This window comes from Lepisosteus platostomus, chromosome 12 (genome assembly GCF_059453375.1).
Source record: "Lepisosteus platostomus isolate fLepPlt1 chromosome 12, fLepPlt1.hap1, whole genome shotgun sequence".
Taxonomy (NCBI): Eukaryota; Metazoa; Chordata; class Actinopteri; order Semionotiformes; family Lepisosteidae; genus Lepisosteus; species Lepisosteus platostomus.
This window is the reverse complement of record NC_142622.1, coordinates 13,012,740-13,033,383: the sequence shown is the minus strand read 5'-3', so window position 1 is coordinate 13,033,383 and position 20,644 is coordinate 13,012,740. Positions and strand designations below refer to the sequence as shown.

At 34.8% G+C, this 20,644-nt stretch overlaps 1 protein-coding gene across 5 annotated transcripts in view; it reads right to left on the bottom strand.

Moving 5' to 3' along the window:
* Positions 1 to 20,644, bottom strand: part of cdkal1 (CDK5 regulatory subunit associated protein 1-like 1) — a 431,336-nt gene that overhangs the window by 303,366 nt on the left and 107,326 nt on the right. For all 5 annotated transcript variants that reach the window (XM_088601024.1, XM_088601020.1, XM_088601022.1 and 2 more), the window contains one exon: positions 9,199 to 9,295. In XM_088601024.1, the coding sequence (XP_088457150.1) occupies positions 9,199 to 9,295 (97 nt within the window). The remainder of the gene's footprint in view (positions 1 to 9,198; positions 9,296 to 20,644) is intronic.

The window sequence follows — 20,644 nt, the reverse complement described above, 5'->3', positions numbered from 1 at the left end:
TGCTACAGACTATTATAACTATGACTACTACAGCCATAATTATAATAATATAAACCTAAACTGATCCTTTCACTTCCTCACTGATTAGATTGGTATTCGACTGACATGTGATAATCACCTTGCGCAATTTCTAATTTAGTTTTGTCAATGTGTATATATATATGTTAGTTGGTATTTTAGTTTCATTAATGAAATATTCTAAATATTTAAGCAATGTTTGTTGTGTTTGAGCTACTGTGACACCAATATTAAGAATTCTAAGTTTCTTTTCATTTATCTTTTTCTCTCTTCTCCTGCTTTCTTTCTTTTTTCATATTTTTTGTCATACTTTTTTTTCCACAACCGATTTTGGTTCAGGCTGAACCGTGTAGTTAAACAAACACAGGTTTTATCCATTGTGGAAACAAAAGGCCTTTGAAGCAAACATCACATGGACATGGTCAAGTACAGGCAAGTATATACCTGTTTATAAGGTTCCATTCCCTTTTAATGTTTGTTCAGTTTGTGTGGAGGTCTGAGGGGGTAGCAAGATTTACCCATCATTATTTCTGTTATATTTCTTCAGGTTGTTAGGCACAAAGTGAATCAGCTGAAATTACCAAGACTGGTGTGATAGTGTAACATGGTGTCAAACAGGAGAAGGCATCAGAGATGCAGAAGGTATCTGCGTAACCAGGCCTTCAGGATATGCCAGGGTCACATAACAACAATCACCTCCAATGACTTGAGCTAACACTGAGTTTGACTGAAGAGAGGTAAGCTATTCCACCAGATGTCCTGACATTGCCAAGAATATGTCAATGCTAGAAGAGTGCAAGGAAGTTACTAAAGACAGTTACTAAATATATTGCTCGCTTGTGAGACTCTGGCTTACTCGCAACCCTTAAATTAAAGAAAAAGTTAGGAATAGTTATGGATGGATAATAGCGTCTGTTTAAAATTTGGAGAACTTGTACTTAATATCTAATAGACAGGATTCTATTACTAAAATCATTGTAGAACATTATCATCTCATTCAATCCACTCATAGTGCACTTCACAGTACAACATAAAAGTTTGCACTGTATTAATTATCCCTTTTCTGTTCAAATGAAGAATATGTAGCATATCAAAGCTAAGAAAATTTGCCAAAATGTGGTAATGTAGATTTCTGGCCCCAAAACAAAGACTCATAGAAATGAAGGGAAGTGCTTTGAACTAACCTGTTATATTGGCTAAGGAACAATAAAATAATGTAATCCAGTGTTATATAGTTTATTTTTGTTTATACATTTTACTTGCATTCCATCTTACTCCCACTAAACTAGTATCCTTTTTAACAGTCTACATTCCATCAGAAAGCTGCATGCTGCTTTAGGTATCTCAATAAACTAAGACAAAAGTGCCATGAGAATATCTGTATAAGGCCATGTTTGGCTCTTTTACAAAGATAATTCAAAAGAGGACAATACACTGTACAGGACAGAGGTTTGTATGGTAAGTGAGTTACCACAATACCAAGAAAGCAGATAAAATAGAAATCATATATCAAAACTTCCTCCACACAAGAAAAGGCATAGCTCACAAATACAAGCAAGACATATTAATGTCTTAGCTTATGCGGCATGAACATCAATCCAGACACAGAAAACCTGTGAGTTTGGAAAAAAGGGAAAAGCATTGATGTGAAGATGCTAAACAGAACCTTTTCAAATTACTTAATATTTAAATGTCACTAAATCTCAAGGATGTAGCATATTTTTCAGATTTTTTAAAACAAAATGTTATGTACAAGTAGTGGATCTCTCTTGCGTGTTCTTAAAAGTAAGTTACTCGGTCATGCTGTGTGTGCCAATTTATTCTGGATCATACAAAGTGCACTTCAGGTAAAAGTGTAGTAACTGTGTGACTGTATTATTGTACTACTTGTTTATATATTCAGTCTGTCAATGATGTAACTAATTACAATTTTGTTTTGGCTGGAAATGCACAGTACACTCTACTTTGGAAAGTCATACTATATTTAGAGAACACAATGGAGTTGAATTCCACAACTCTAGCATGTACTGTACCATGGGAAGCAGCAACGTGAAACAACTGCTGTTTTTTACTTGTTTAATTAATCAACTAAAAACACTATTGAAAATAGTGAAAGCTTTTATTTAGTTGTACTTATTCTTACAACAGAGGAGCATGCTCATAGGTCCTGACTGGTTTAAACACAAATTATGGTAAAACCATTACTGTATTTTGTTCGGAACTTTTGTCATACTGTGAGAATGGTCATGTCTGAAAGTTATGATTCCCTTGCAGTTTTCTTTCATTGGACCTCAACGCTTACAGTTCATTCATTAATATATTTTAAAATATTTTAATGCTTCACATATTTTAAGCATGGCTCACTTCAATATAAACCATAAAAATCCCCATTCATTCACATATACATGAACTGTATAAATAATTGCATATAAGTATACATGTAACATAAGAAATTGATATTTAAGGACATTAATATTTTCCTTTTTTCCGTGTATTATACACAACCCATAATGTCTTCCTGGACCTTAATAATCTTTCTAAACTCATTTTCTTTTCTTTTCAAAAAATGTGCCTTTTTTACAATCTGGAACAAACACAATAAATATAATATATAACAGCAATATACACAAACAGGAAAACCTCATGTCAAAATAATATAACACTTATCAGGGGATCAGTGGTACTTTGCTGTCCCTCTCTTCTATGTGTGGTCCTCCTATGTCAGTGACATTATCCACATTCTACAATTAATGAACACCACATGGTTTCAGTTTTCCTTACCACACACTGTAGTTAAGTTAGCATCCTGTCCTGCATGTTGTTTGTGTGTTAGGAATCTGCCCTGGAATAGGATGATAATGTCACATACATTATTTTCAATAGTTTGAGGCCTTTTGCAGGCCCTCTGAACTGCAGGTAAGATCAGTTTGTCACTCATAAGCATACATCCTCTAATCATCCTGCATTTTTACATGGCAACTGTCCAAATTCATTTAGATAAGATTGAGATTACAATTTCAAATGAACTGTTAAGAAAACATATACAGTATGGATAGTTAAAATTTCAAGTTTCAGCTCAAAAACAACAATTGCTAGTTCATGTATTCTTGAGACAAGAAGTTAAAGACCATAAAAACAGTTTTGAAAGATTCGGCTTTGGCTGGCCTGCAATTTGAACAGAATCAGATTTAAGTGATCATGCTGAGGCTTTTTAACAAGTAATGCCTTGGGATGAAGTACACAATACTCAGTACCAGTGTGTTTTAACAACCTACTGTTTATAGTGGACAGAAATTGCAGTCCCATTAGAGACAAAATTGATTTTATTTCAGAACACAGCCTGCATAGAATAATAGGCAGGAGAGCCTTCACCCAGCACACACAGGTCTTTGGGGTCTAGCTGCATGATGTCAACAGTGGAAGTATACTTTTGTGCTATAAAGAAGCTGTGGGCAGAAGGCTGATTCCTGCTGGTCCAGCTATTTAACTCTGGGGGGGCAGAACACAACTGACATATATTTCCTTCAATAGATCAGACTTAACAGTCTCTTTTGCCCAGTCCAGAGATCAAAGATCAATTGAAACGTATCCTAACTTGCATATGAGCCAAATCATACCTAATTTTCCTGATGTTTACTGCAAAATTTCTTCCCCCCCTCTGAGCAATCTCAGCTGCACAAATACTAGGCACACATTAGCACTTTACTATATTTGTACTGCCCATATATTCTCCAAAGCTTATATCTCTTATGCTCTGCTGTCAAATTTATCCTGCAACCCTTCACCAGAGGCAAGTTCAAGTGAAAAGAGAAGCCAACCATCATTTACACAACCTTGCTATTCTGTCTTAAGTAACTTTCTCCTGGCTATATGTGAAGGATTGCTACTTCATTTCATTTCAGTTTATTATAATGGTGGGCACATCATTTAATACCGCCTGATTGTCCCTTCTACTCCTGTGAAGTGCAATTTAGAGGAATGTCTCTGAGTTTATTTTCTTAATGTTGGGGATGTGGGATGTAATTATTAGTTTCTTTCGCTAATAGAGCAAATTTGCATTGGGGTTGCATGATCTGTAATGACAATATATATTGTAGTTAATTTAAAATTGTACTTATTCCTATAAACATATTCCTTTTTTAAAGGACAAATGTAGACTATTTGAGTTCACCTTACAGCAATAAATATGTCTGCACTAAACAATGTAGAAACTAAAAAAATGTAGAAGAGCAAAAGGACATGCCATGATCGGTTACAAATTATTTAGAAAGATACATGTTCAATCATTCTTTTAAAAAAATACACTTTAAATATAAATTAGCAAGAATGCATGTCCTGTGTGGAAGAATTAACACTGAAATTGACAGTACTTTCAAGGGCCCGTGTCTGTGTGCATGTATTAATGGTGTGTCAATCTGCTGCCAATCCATACTGCCACAAATGAGGCACTACTCTCAGAAGCCACAGACAGCAGGACAAAGTCAGCATGAAGCCACTGCCATTTGGAATTTTCAGTGTTCCTAAAGCTAACCTGCTGGGTAGAGAGATGAGCATCCAGTGCTCTGTACTTTCTATCATCCCTGTAATCCAACAGCTTTTGAATCAATAAGGTTTTCAGGGAAGTTATACTTAACTATCTACAGACCACCTTTTAGCTTAATTTAAAAGCAAGCAAAGGAGCCTGCTGGGCACCATTTCTTTCAGCTTGAACATTAGCTTACTCACCCTTAGCCTTAGCCAATATGAGACTTTTTGAGCATATAAGCACTGGTAAAAGTGAGAAGCACTAAGCTTTTTTTAGCTCTAGAATTACATCAGAAAAATCCAGGGAGCTCACTTACTTTAAATTGAACCAAAAAAATTAGAGGCTTTGACTGTACTATGTTCTGAATAGCTCAATTGGTTGACATGCTTGCAAAAGGAAATGAAAGAATAGCATCCTTACCAAAGTTTTAATATTTCTAGACTATATTATTCTTTGATGCTGCACATTTTGAGCAAATTTGTAATTTCTGTGTAGACTGTATTGGGAAACCAGAATTAATATCACCTACCTGGACAAGAATGTTTGGTTCATTTTGGGTTTACATGTAACAGACACCCTAATGAGCCATCACAGGTTTCTGATACTTTGGACACAACGTCATTATAAGAAAATAAATATGAACTTGTGAATTTACTATCACATACTGGACAGGTTAATTACATTTCTTCAGGATAACTTCATAGAAGCCTGGAGTTTGTAAATCATGTAATGGATAAGTCTTCTATGTACAGTATGTTACAAATAAAATAAATCGAGTGCCAAATGAAAATGCATTAAAGACATACGTTTTAAAGGTTTATAAATGCACTGTGGTAACAGAACTAATTGATTTTTTAAACAAATTTTGGGGATAATTTACAAAGGGATACATCTATAATGCTATAATTTTAAATGTTTAAGTTTTATTTTTAGAATTAGTATGCAGGCGGACATGTACTCCCAAACCACATATTAACCAAAGTAACTTTTTGTGACTGACGAGTCATGGTGAGAAAAATACATCTTTTTATCTTTTTATAGTTAAATCAAGAAAAAAAATCTATTAAAACTGGATCTACTTTCATGCGATAGTTCATAGTCGATGTATACTATACATGTACATTATACTGATTTAACCAATTTACAACTGACCTCCCTCTCAGTCTAAAATGTTTTAAAATTATTGAAAATGATTTGCATTGTGAAAGGCCAAAGACTGCACCAGTAACAAATGATCTCCAGAATGTGCTGCCAGTCAGCAACAGCACTCTTAAGGAGAGATTCCAAGATAAAGAATACAGAACATGCACAAAACAGACTGCACATGCTGTTTTGTCTTGCATGTAAGGACAATATTTTGGACAGTTACAACCAGCACAGTCTTATTTAAACTAGGGATTGCCACCATTTTTGCAAGGACCTTGCTATATTTGAAGTAGTTGCCCATGGAATGTTCCATACGTTTTTAAAAACCTGGGAAGTATATGGAATTTACTGTTCTAATTTTATTTTTTAATTCAAGGTTTCCAGCTAACAAAGTGAGTGAATGTATATTTGGGAAAATGTAATTTTTTTTAAGGAAGCCAGTTACCTAGTGTAACTTTTTCAGTTAGTTAAATCTAAAGTGTAACATTTACATTAATAGTGTATTTTGCCACAAGTCAGATGTATATCTTAACAAAAAAGATATCTAATCAAAAACATGCTTACCATGCATCTAATGTTGTCTAACGTTACCAGCCTAACAATTATTATGTTTCCAAATCTGAAACATTTACATATAGAGACTAATGTTGAAGAGCACTAATGATAAAAAAACAAATCAGGCACCTCCCAAGGAGATATGTAACACAAATGAGATGCACTAAATGATTCTAAATTTGCTGCTTCTCAGCTAAAACAAAAGAATAATGAAGCCACGTGGTTTTCATAATTTTACTTGTGGAAAAGATCAGGTCTCTCTGTGTCTCAGACATAGGGGAGCACAAAGAAATGCAAAAAAGCAAACCTTATGACATCTTTTTAGCTTTCTATTTTCATGTATTGCTGATATATATAACTATATACTTTACAATGCAAAAGCTATTGCATAAGTAAAACAATAGATACAGTATAATGTGATATATATACAGAAGCTATAAATTGTTTTCCACATCATAAAACAACTGAAATGCTGCAAAGAAGAGCACACAAAAAATGTTAATAAAAGAAGATTTGGTCAAGGAAGATGTTAAAGCCTATTTTTATAAGAGATTAAACAAATAGGGGATATATATTCATAGAGTTAAATATCAATTTCACATACAAATCATCCCAATGCTTACATAGCCTGTAATATGTTTATATAGTTCATGTATGTACAAATGAAGAAGAGATATGATATGCACTAGCTACACTAATGTGAATGAAGCTTAGAATATTCCATTTAAACATCCAATAAATGAATGAAGACCAAGTAAACACTGAGTTAATGTGAAAGCTGTATGCACTCAAAAATGAACATTCTCTTTTAAAGATGTTCTACAATGTTTTGAAATGCAAGTAGTCATGATCTTTTTTTTCTGAAAGAGCAAGTATTACTAAATGATAGTACAGAAATAAAGCCATCATAAATATTTATTAATTTTAACAATGACTTTCGCTGCTTTGTGCATCAGGAGGGGAATGTGTCTCGTAGAACAAGAAGATTGCCTGGTCCTCTCACTCCATCATGCTATCGTACATTAATGGGATGGTATTACAAAATGCACTCTGCTCTCTATGCTACACACAGTCCACAAACAGCATGATAGTGCTCCATATATATATATAATATGCATCTTCCTGTCAATCTCTAATAACAATCTGTTTTGTTTTAAATGAGAAATTCCCTTTGTTTAGTTTGAAATCTGTGAAAATCAGCAGATTTGATTTCTCCTGCACTAAAACAATACATATAATTGTATGTAGTGAAAAAATTGTTCATCTGTTTTGATAGGTGAATTCAATCCATTTGTATTCCAAGACAAAATGTTAGAATCTATCAATTACAGACAATGAACAGTAGTGAAGCAAAGCCTGTCCACAGGAAACAAAGCACATGGAAATGTAAACAGATTAGCCAGAACTAGAAGAAAAAGAAGTAAACATTTTCCATAATTAATATTGAACATACAAAGGGTTCTAAATTTTTTCTAGTGGAAGACAGAAGAGGGTCGCACAGTGGCGCAGTGGTTGGCATTTCTACCTCAAAGCTCTGGGTCCCTGAGTTCAGTTCTGGTCCAGGGGTGCTGCATGGTCGAATTTGCATGGAGCTTGCATGTTCTCCCCCATATTCACCTATGTCGTCTTTCTCCCACAGTTCAAAGACATACTGGTAGGTTAACTGATCTTTCGGAATGCTGGGTCTGGTGTGAACATGTGCGTGTCTGTGTCTGCCCTGTGATAGACTGGCGCCCAACCCAAGGTATAGCCCGCCTTCTCCCCATTATTTGCTGGGATAGGCTCTGGCCCCCCAATGTCCTTGAGTTGAATGAAGTGGTTAGAAATTGGATAGATGGAAGAGAGAAGGGATAAATGATATATAACTGAACTATTGAACTTTAACTGTGGGCTCACGATGTTTGAACAATAAGTACAGGTCAGATCTAATGACCATGAACAGACAATAGACAAGAGCTGGGAGCATGGAAGGCTCCGTGACAGTCAAAACGACTGTACAAAATTGATAAAATATCAGCTTCCAAGGTCGCAAACCAAGATGTAAAACACACCCACAAATAAAAATAAAGTGCACAGGGTTCCATTGTAATGACAGTACACAATACAGAGTCACCCCAAGAAATAAATCACCCCCTCAGAAAGAAAAGATGAGCATACAACATGTAGTGAAAAAACTATTTTAAAAGATCTAAGCATACACTGGACAACATTTCAGTGCACAGTAAGAAAATAAATGTTGGCACAGCCAGAAAAATAGCAGAGGGGGGGATTCAACTCCAGTATCTAAGAATAAAGTATCTGGAGCAGTATATTAAGTATGCACTCCTTCTCTGCAGCTCCAAGACTAATCTGTCTACTGCTGTGTCAAACAACTTGGAAGAGCTAGTGGGAATAACTTTCATCTAAACCAGAGAAAGTAGATCTGCGCCACATTTCTGAAATGCATCTATGGCAGATAACAAGAACCCCAAACCAGTCTAACCTCTGGTCTTCCGACATGTTATGGTATGTTCATAGGGCTCAAGAGAAATTCTGTAACCATTAGGAAAATGAAGGTTACAATATTGCCCATCTTCACAAGATAATTTGTCAATGACCAGTTAAATTTTTATCAAGTGTAAATAAAAGCATTTTATTTTAAAATCCTTTGAATTACATTAGAATTTCAGTCAGACTCAGTAAATTTCTTGTAGAACACTTTTCCCCCTGATCACTGCTGCAAATTGAAAAATGGGCATTGTGTCTACATTCTAATTCAAGATACTTTTGCTTGGACCAGTTATGATTCATTGGGTGAGACATATGAAAGTACTATAGCAGATCCATTTGGGGCTTGTCCATGTAGATTTCAAAGTCAGAGGAAACATCTCTAATCCAGATTTTCCAACTAAAGTGTAAAAAGTACACTAGTGGAAATAAGACTTACAAAACCATGATGAGGAAAATGAACTTACCCCAATAACACTCAGGCCTTTGAGGTATTCCATTCTGGGCTGAGCCTGAGGAACGCATCCTGCAACCACCACCTTTTTATTTTGTTCTTTAGCTTTCCTAAGAACAAATTTGAAAAAAAAAGATTGTATTAATACTGTTTACATTCCAGTATCAATTTTCAGCATACACAATTACCAGAGTTCTTGAACTTCCCAGAAGGTCTTGAGACTACAGGCCTCAAGGAAATGTTATGTAAAAAAAATCCATTCACACATTTTCTAAAGCACTTTATGCCGTACAGGGTCTACAAACAGTAAAAAGAGGGGCTACAAGGATATATAATTTCTTTATGACTTTAAAATGTACTGTAGGATTTAACATTATCTTCCATTCCTCCCTGTCTTGATATTTATAGTAATCGTTTATTTAATCGTTGAAGTCACTTGAAAACAGATTCTCATTTACTATGATGACCTGACCAAGATGGTTATATCAGTGTTACCAATAAGACAAAGAAAAGATAAATCAATTAAAAATAACAGAGCAATCGGAGCACTTAGACGTAATACTGCTAATCTGCATGCATGTGTCAGGCAGAAAAGATCTAATCATAGAACTGAAAACACCCTCAGGTACACAGGACATTTTAAGCTGTACATTGGCGGCAACAAATTGAAATGATATAGCATTCTAATTACGTAGTTGCTCTTGCGAGAAACAGCTCCATAAAGTTACAACTTTAACTATAGTATGATACACAAAAATACAATTGTTGTTAAGATAGGATGGGAAAACGTTCCCAATAAAGATCTGTTAATTAATTTAAAACATTGAAACATTTGACTAGTATTGAAAGACAGTGAATTACAAAATAAAGGGCAGGATGATGAGTGAGATAGCAGACATTATAGAGATAGAGATAACTATTATGTCAGAACAGTCAAGTTCCCGAAGAGCAGTTCAGAGGTCATGTGAACACAACACATGGTACTTAAGTGTTCACAGAACCTAGAACATCATTCCAAAGAGCTGCTTAAAGAATGAGAGCAGACACCAAGGACAAAGTAAAAATCTACCTCACCAAAATTGCTTTTCTGCATCTAAGGTTAAGGAATGGAAGTAAAATGGAAACAAGATCCTCTCTGGTGAAAACATTACATCAGGAAGGTTGTGTGAGAAGAATTGTGTAAGTGTTTTCAAAAAACACTTTGCCTTATAGCAGCCTTTCAGACAACAGGCAGTTTCATCATATAGTAGGTAGATTTTATGCCCTTTTTTTTTCACTTTTTCAAAAAAAAAATTAAGAGAGTTACTAAATGTTACAGAAAAAGCAAGTATTCATAGCAGACATATGTAAGCCTTTTCTGGAATGTTTCTCTGGTAAAAAGGTCATTCCATGCCAGGAATGAATACAACGCACCACTTTCCAGAGAAGAATCCCAACAGAATCTAGACTGGCTCTCTAAATTTCTACAAACGAGTGCAACAACTGTAAATGTGCACCCATTTCCCAGTCTTTAAGCAGTGTTAACTTCTATTAAACTTAATAAGATTGTAATACATTTTCTTCAGTGGATGAAATAGCTTTTCAAGCTCTGCAATCCATAAATGCAATAAAAGGGAACGAGGGACCGAAAACATTTAGCCTTTCAGGGTTTTTTTATGAAAAGGATGTTGAGAGACAAAACATTGAAAGGGAAGATGTAGTCCTATGATTTTTTATTTTTAAAAATGCATAATTCAATGTGAAATAACAAAAGGAGAAGAAAAGCTTTCATCCAAGGAAAATATGCACGCTTCTAACAAGTGTCACTTCTGGAATCTGTCTTTATTAAAATCATCTCCCCATTTTAAAGCTTTCTTCTTTTAATGAAATCAACCCTGCCTTGAACCTTCTTTTTCTGAATTGAAGCTCCGTACATTTTATAAAAAGAAATACTATTTTTTTCATTCCATAAATTAATTTTCTGGGCAGAAGACTGAATAGCAATTTAATTAGGCAGAAGGCATTGTGCATGCATTTTATTTCCTTTTTTTAAAGAATGGTGTTTAGAATAAATAATGCCACACAAAATGAAGGGCTTTTAAATCACATCAACACAAATCCTCAGGATGATCAGCTATGCCACATTAGACCAAAGAAATATCAGCTGAGGAAATTAAGTAGAAAAAAGCTTTTCTTTTTCCCCAACTTAATGAGATTCTAGCTTTTCCATTTTTACCCAAGACTAGGAAGTCATGCAGCCTCACAGGAAGTGAATGCAGTTCGAAAGTGTTTCAAACCATATTTATTTTTTACAAATCGCTTGATCTGATTTCTTATCTGTTATTACTATTTCAGAGTATTGCGGATTAGCTATGCAAGTCTCATGTGACAAACATTAGAAAAATTGTTGGATAGCACTAAAATTATAAGCATCTTTCTTATTAAATAAAACATTATTGGTTTGGCCTTTTACTTGTTTCTTTTTACTTTGCAGTTTCTGTTGCATAGCTTTAAATATGAAATGATTTAAACCAACTTAAAGTCATTGTTTTCACTTAATTTCTATGTATTTTCTGAGCTTCTGATTTTTTAATCAACCAACATATTACAGTATTATGCATGTGAGTCCCTATATACATATCTGCGACAGATAGGCTACATATCTGGACATTCAAACAAGCAGATGGAAACAAGCAATGATAGAAATAACCTACTATACAAGCACACTGCATACAGTACACATATACAGAAAAAACAGCGATTTCTGCATTTATTATTGAGCTAAATGAATACAAAAGTATTTTAAAACTGCGATATGAGAGAAGGACTGTTTAGTTTTGCACCAGGATATTTCATTCCACTGTATACTTGTATATGGCTGAAATGACAGATAAACATGAACTTGAACTTGAAAGTGCCTAACACACATTTCGTTACACAACATGAAAAGGCTTCCGTTGTAATAACCTGTCTGAGCTAATCCTAATAACTACGTAGTGTAGTACTATGTACTTCCAATTTAGTAAATCCATTTAGAAAAGCAATAAAAGAACATGCAGTAATTTTGTGCATTTTTGTTATTTATTATTTTAACAAAAATTTCCACATCCTGCCAAGTCAACGCCCAGGGCAATAGAGTGGAGATAATAGTGAACACATGGCATACGGACTTACATTATCTATCTCGGCAATCAGTGCTTCTGGACTGCATGCAAGTATCCCTTCTTTAATGTCTATAATATATATATGAAATTAGACTACTTACACCAGAAATATATTATCAATAGTCTGTTCTTTTATTCAAACACTTTTCATTCATTGTAAATACCTGGGTATGTTACTGGATCTCGTACTGCAGAGGAAAAAACTTTTCACAACACCAGATGTTAGGTTTATCAAATCTCTTTTGATAAGCAGGATACTTTCCCTATTAGTCAGCTGACTAAACCACATACTGGCATCTCATCCTGTCTCACATGTATCAGGTTATTGAGGGTGAGATCATACCCAGATATAACTGAATAATCATGACACTTTTAATCCTTTCTATATGCATCATATTCTTATGAGCAGTCATGGATGCTCTGCAGAATATTTGTGCTACCTATTATCCTTTTCAAAGCTAAGATTATACAATGAATCAGTACTAACATGAAATATCATTTTATCCTTAATTCAGCCTTGAGATCAACATATTTGTGAACTTTTAGTAGTTACTACTCTCATCATACATACTGTATAATGAACACTGCTGGATTAATAGTTTGGATTTTACATTTATCTACAGTCATTTAAAACATCAAGCATAATTAAGCCATTTAGATTCATTTTCTAAAACAGTGATGTCTGTTAATGAAAGAAGGAGTAGAACATAACAGTTTAAATACCTAAATGAAAACCTTGAGCTTTCCTGTGTGACATGATTGTCTTTGTTAAAGTCATGCTAAGAATATAATAATAACAACAATTACACTTATACAGTGCTTTTCTGGACACTCCAATCAAAGTGCTTTACAGGTAATGGGGACTCCCCTCCACCATCACCAATATGCAGCATCCACCTTAATAATGCGACAGCAGCCATAGTGTGCCAGACACCAGCTATCAGTGGGGAGGAGTACAGAGTGATGAAACCAATTCATAGTGAGGTAAAGGCCAATGGGAATTTGGCCAGGATGCCGGGGTTACACCCCTACTCTTTTAGAGAAATACCATAGGATTTTTAATGACCACAGAGAGTCAAGACCTCTGTGTTACATCTCATCCGAAGGACGGTGCCTTTTTACAATATAGTGTCCCCATCACCCACATAGGCCTGCTTAGCTTCAGTGGGTTACCAGTTGTGAGCTTCAGGGGGATATGGCTGCTGGCGGATAGAAAGAATAAGAACATATAAGATATATAAGAACATAAATATAAGAAAAAAATATATTAATAAAAATATAAGAAAATATTTCTCACACCTGAAGAGGGCTCGACGGCCGAAACATTGTGTTTTCTTTCTTTATTCTCTTTTGAGCGTGGAATAAACCTATTACTTGTTCCTTTGCAGCCTACGCATACTGACGCAGCTACCCACCTAAATATAAGAACTATTAGTTATTCTTCTAAATAAAAATACTAGCATGCCCTTTTTGTGCTAAAAGACCCACTCAATGAGATAAGTTAAAATAGCATAAACCTTTAATTATCCAAACTAAAATATTAAGTACTTCATTAAGGTAGATTGAGAACATGAAGAGAATATTTACACAGATAATAGTGGGTGTCTGGAAAAAGTACCCTGTTGAAGCTGATTCCCTTAAATCACAAAGGATTTGTGAGATCCCAAGTTACACTTGTCGTAAGATACGCAACAACTTGTGAAAGTCCATTATAAGCACAATATAGAATAATTTATGTTCTTTAACTTTAGAAAATAAATTCCATCTTACTAATGACTTAAATCTAGACACATTATCCAATTACAAATAGCTTATCAAAACAACATAACTCACTTCTATCAAAGATCCCACTCAAATTCTATCTACACAGCTTTAAGCACTGAGTGGTGGTTTTGCAAGCTCTCTATAGGAACACCAAGCCAAAACAGTTGATAACACCTCTATCTTTTCTATGTATGAGAAAATGCGTTTTTACACTTTATAGAGAAATTTATCAGAGGAAGAACACCATGGTTCACAGCTACACACACCAGGTCTGAGATTCAATCAGAAGAAATATTCTGTAGCCCTCCATCTCTGCATGCTTGCTTCTGAGAGCACACATATTCCATTCCTAAAGAATCTAGTTTTCTGTTGTCTCAGTGCTGCAGTTCAACTGAGATGCTCTACCTGACAAATAAGGGATGTTGAGAAAGCAATGAGGCACAAAAAGACATCTAGGATAACTACAAACACATAAAAACATAAGCTACAGTAGGTGCTTAAAAGAAGGAAAAGTGGCATAGCATGTAGTTTAAAAAATCAGAGATACTTAGCTATAGTGTATATAGTAAGAGATACCTGTAGAGATACTACAAGAAACAGCTCTACTTTGCCCACATAACCTCTATAACAGACAATTTTATATCGGGTACTCAAAATCAAAGTTGTTTCAAGAAATGCTGATGCTCTGTTAAAGAAGGTAGCACGGTTTCTTCTTACAATAAGTTCATTACTTTTATCTTTGAACTCATTTAGAAGGACATTAAAACCACTAAGAAGAAGCTATGAGGTTTGAATTCACAGTCCCTATTGCAATTACAGTACATAAAGTTCCTAAATTTGTTTGAAAAATATAGAATATGATTAAATACAATACACAGCTAGGGATGTAACAGCACCTTTGAACTTATAAACTCATAGGAAGGAAAACATGTTTTTGTTGGACAGAAATAGAAAACAATAAAAGCTGCATTAATATGTATTGGAAGGGACGGATTACTTTCATTACCGTCAAGATCAGTTTTCATGACTAGAGTGTCTTTAAGCAAGGTAATTATGAATTCTAGTGCCTGTGACACAGATCTTAAGACTTGTATTTGCAGAAAATGTTGTTTACACTACTAAATAGATTAAGCGTTTCAAATTATTGGGGATTTATCCAAGTTAAGCTTTGCTGTTCCTTGGGGTATAAAGCTAGTAAAAACATAGCTACTCGGTACCATTGCTCTCACTTATTTTTTATACCCTGTACTTTTAATGGTGCTAAGTCATACAAAACAAACCACAATATAATTAGAAACTGGCACCTCTTAGCATTATATTTCACTTAATGAGAGGTTCTTATCCTGTCATATAGCCTTAACCTCTCCAGAATAAGATTATACATTGATACCACCTTTAAAAAACAATGAAAATAAAGTATTAGACGTCTTTTCATTATTAAAGCCTATTTTGGCTAGGTATCATAAACTATATATTTTTTTCTGTGCACATATCATCTAGGACTAGGTCAAGTTAGGTAAGAAAAACAGAATCTGTGATTATGAGGAGGAAAACACATTGTATAACTGACTAAGAAACAAATGACCCCACTCTCCCCTGCACATAAGCTGGCTTTGAACCACAGTTCATGCATAATACAGCATGTGTTGTTTCCTCTAGCCCTTCAATACCTAGAGTACTATATTTCTGCTGAAATCTTTTCTTTTTTTTCCAAGTCAAATGTTGTTTAAAAATTAGTAATTGTTGTGTTGGGGGAATTCATACTGAAATATTTACACTCCAATCTTGGCAAACATTAATTTGAAAATTAACATAAAAGATAAATATTCTCAGTTTATTAGTTTTCCAAAACAATTATATCACTGTGAGAATGTCAAAAGTTTCTGTGACAATTATGTATTCCAGCAACAATAAAAAGAGCTCTGTATTCCCAAAAGGTATGTTGTCGTGTTTCTATATACTGTATAACGTCTCTGCAGTAGCTTCTATAAATTCATGCTACTCCATAAGTGCATACAAAATCCTCATAAATACAGGGTATTTCACTCAGGGATTGCTATAGATCTACATTCATCAAGCAGATTAGCTCCCATCTTGGAAACCATCCCTTTCTGCTGTAATTATTTTTTTTCTGTGTCTAGACCTTAATATTTACAGATTTCAATAGAAATAATAGAAGTGTCATAAGAAATGTTAAGTACTTGCTGGGGCAAGATCATGTAAAGCTGACTTGTTATACAGTCTATTTATCACTAACCCACTATACTATACTGAAAATTACACTACAGGAAGTCAAAATCAGCAATGCAAAAAAACTGACCCTGAGCTCAGGTTCGGTTTTTGTAGCTGTTTTGTGTGTGAGAGCAACAATTATCACACAAAGCATAAAAATCCATGTCTCATCTTGAGAAAGTAATTCTGGAGATTCCCAAAGCTGCTCATCCTTATTTTACTACTCTCAATAGACATAGAACTGTTGGGAATTTGTATTGTATACTAAAAATAATGTTGTTTGTTAAGATTGTATTTCTATCATTTGATGCAAAAAATATAAATCCCCAAAAATTGGTTCCTGGTCATTTATTTGCTTAGTTACCACACTTAACGTTACCTCGTGGGACAAAGGATAGAGGATAAAGTGTCCAGTTGCACATTATTTTGGCTACCACAGCTAGAAGAAGAGTTCTCAGTGACTCTGAGAGAGGGGTGATTGTTGGGGCAAATTTGGTAGGAGCTCAACATGCTAATGTTTCATGAGGAACAGCGGTTAAGGTGGCATGGTGGAATTCTGAGAGAAAGACAATCGACTAGAGGCAACAGTAGATGAAAGTGCATACTCCTCAACCGTGATGTTCATGGTTCACGTCCACTCAAACCCTTAAAGCGCAATGTAAATGCTCAATAAAATAAAGCCATTCTGAATAATCACGTCCATCCTATGGTGAAGCATCTGTATCCCGATGGGAGATGAATCTTCCAGGATGACAATGCCCCCATCCACAGGGAATGTGTGGTCACCGAATGGTTTGATGTGCATGAAAATGATATAACCATATGCCATGGTCATCCCAGTCACCAGATTTCAACTCAATTTGACATTTATGGGAGATTCTGGAGTGATGCCTGAGATACCAGTTTTTTACTGCTATAAGCAAAACACCAAATGATGGAGTTTCTCGTGGAGGAGTGGTGCTGTATCCCTCCAGCAGAGTCCTAGACATTTGTAGAATTCATTGTGCACTGTAGCTGTTCTGGCTGGTAGCAGTGGCAAAACGTCCTATTAAAACACTTTATGTTGATTGTTTCTTTTTTTTGCAGTTACATGTACCTGTATCTCTAAAACCTCTTAGGCCACCATAGTTGTAAAATAAATTGGAATAAATTCAAAATAAAGGTAGAAATGAAAGCAAATTAAAAGTAAATTACATTCAAAGTGTCTTCAGAAACAGTTTTATACAAAACCTGTGATAAATTATCAAGGAATACACACAACATTTAAAAGCAAGAGTCCTATTTAAAGGTGACTGCATTTTCTAAATTAAGTAAGAGGTAAACTACTAACTTTACATTGATATGTTAGTTACTTAAAAGCTAAGAAAACAAGATTACACTTAAGAAAACTGAAAAAGGTTTTTAAAATATAATAGAGGAAATCTTATGATTTTTATAAGAGATTTTAAGTCACTTATTTCTGAATAAACCAGTGTAACTTATTAAAAGCTTGATTTGCAGATTTTTTTAGGAGCCAAATATATACAAGTACTAAGAAAAAAACACTTAAATTTAAAAAATACTTGTACTTCAAGTGGCTAAGGGTTGCATTAAGCAAAAGCAGATTATTAAAAAGAAGCAGAAGACAAAGATGCACTATTGCCAGTTCAGTAAATGTTGCCTTCAAAAACTCACAATGTAATCAGACTCATGTGGCTTTTGGTCAAGAAAAAATGCGGTGTTTTGTTACACGCTATAGCTAGATCTATCACGGTATTCCACATAGTATGTACACTCAGTAAAAAAAGGTATTAAAACAATTACAACAAATAAAAGGTATATGTCGATTACAGTACATTGCAGGATTATGCCTATTGCAAGACCCCTTCAACATAAGACCTGATTTCATAAGACATTCGTGTTTCAGACAACAGATGACAAATTATGGAAACGGCATGCATTACTTCAGTTGAAACCTTTCGCAATTAAGTTCTTCTCTTCAGACAATGAAACAAGATTTCCAGGTAGAATGTCAGCAATAATAAGGAAAAAAAGCCTGCATTATTTAAAAACAATACAAATGCTAGAGAGGCAACAAAGACCTTCAGAACGGCATTGGAGATTTTTTGATGATTAAATAATTTAAAATCAAAATATATACACAAGATGCCTTCTTAATTCAACTGAGACCATGCTGAAATTTAAAGATCAAATAGACATATTCCTTCTAAACTTTCAAACATAATAAGTAGGTCCTTTTGAAATTAACGCAATCAGTTTATTTGTTTAAACTCATTTTCAAAAGGAGTCGTTAAAATAAATAATTTCATACATGTGAGAATGTATATTAACACGTAGACACCAATACATTTCTTGTTTACATTAGTCCAGTTTTTACAAACTTAACATGTGATAGATGGTAACGTACACCTATTCAGAGTCAAACATGCCAAGGTCTGTTTAGGCTTAAGGCAAGTGTTCTACTTGATATCATGTAACTTTTCCAGAAGAAATTTCATCACTCAGGGCACTACCATTATGTGCTTCCACAGATTCCACAGATCTGCAAGATAGATTTAATTCCAAACAGAAAATTAGGCATGACTGATTCCATAATTGTTGATAAATTACATATGAAATGAGACCTGACTATTTTGTAAAAGGAAAGTTGATCATAGTGTTTCTAAGGAGTGTAGTTATATACTGTATATGTTCAGGTGGGTAGCTGCGTCAGCATGCGTAGGCTGCAAAGGAACAAGTAATAGGTTTATTCCATGCTGAAAAAAAGAAGAAAGAGAACAACGTTGTGTTCTCTTTCTTCTTTTTTTCAGCATGGAATAAACCTATTACTTGTTCCTTTACTGTATATGTTTACACATAGAAATATGTACAGTTTTAAGAGGAAGCTAAATTTCACTGCATAAATTAATCAGGTCACACATGAGGTTTAAATGACTGAATGAGAAATGATTGTTTCAATCAGTTAAATCCTTTTAATTGTGTACAATATATAAAAACTATAAATTTCTATGCACACATACAGCTGGGATTGTTTAGCTTCATTACACCTCACTGACCCCTGCCAAGCAGCAGGGGCAGTCTGAGCTGCCGGGACACCTGGAAACATCCCGGTGGGCGGGAGGCCACGGCCACTTGACAGCTGTACTCCATGGTTTTTGTGGCCGCCAGCAATCATCGCCCACTTTATTCCTGCTCCCCCCGAAGTCCATCACAGCAGCCTCTGTAAATTGACAGCAACACTGTGCAATCAACATGCCCCTTTCCCTAGAGACCCCACCTCCAGTGAAAGTGAGACCAATTCAGCAAAGGCTGGATTACACTTTTACTCCTGCAGGCATTCTATGTGCCTTTTTCATACCCACCTCCATGCACAGACAGACCGTTGAATAATCAAGAAACACGTGGAAAATACAAGCGAGCGGCATGTCTTTTCTAATAACCATAGCTTACAGCACTGCTGCTCCAAATTGCCTCCGGCCATATATTAACAGTTACGGAACACCTGTGACTAGTTAATTTAAAAACTTTGTTTTTGTTGTCCCTTTTAATTAAACAGCAAATTTGCACATTTAATGCAAATGTGCAGTTAAATCTATCAGTTGTTTCCATGTTCAATCTTTGTATATTACCTGGTAATTAGAGTAATTAAAGTATGTATCACTTCTATGAATAATGAAAGCTAATTTTTCAACAATATGGAGATTTTAATGTGCTGTATTTTCTGCCTTTGTTTTACTAAATGTACTACTCAAAGGGACTCGCAGTTTCATTATTCACTTTACTAACTTGCACTACTCAGTATCATATTTTCTATAGACTTGTAAAACATGCTACTTAATACACATAGTCTAATAAAAAATAATAAAATAAATAACCTTCTTCCATGTAAAGGTGCCAACAATAGACTGCATATAAGAATTATTGCAATCTTATGTGGTGTAATTTAAATGTAAATTATCATACATTATTAGAAATAAAACTGATTAAGGTAAACTCATTATATAACATTATGAACAACTGCTTAGATTGTAGGTACTGTATAATACAAAGCCTATAAAAAAAGGAACAAGAACACATTTCTAGACTAAAGAAAGGGCATGAAATTGTTAAATGCACCACACTGTATCACTTTAAAAAAAATCAAAGGAAAGGAGCAATGCTCCCCAAACATCCTGTGTATGTTTTGGCTCCCTAGGCATACATTTGCAGCAGTGCTGTAAGTTTTACCCAGGGCTGGTCTCAGAGACCCAGTTTCCCCTATGCCGAGCAGATGTCAGGTGTGATCACGTGGTGTTCTCCTGAACCTTGCTTCGCCCTCCA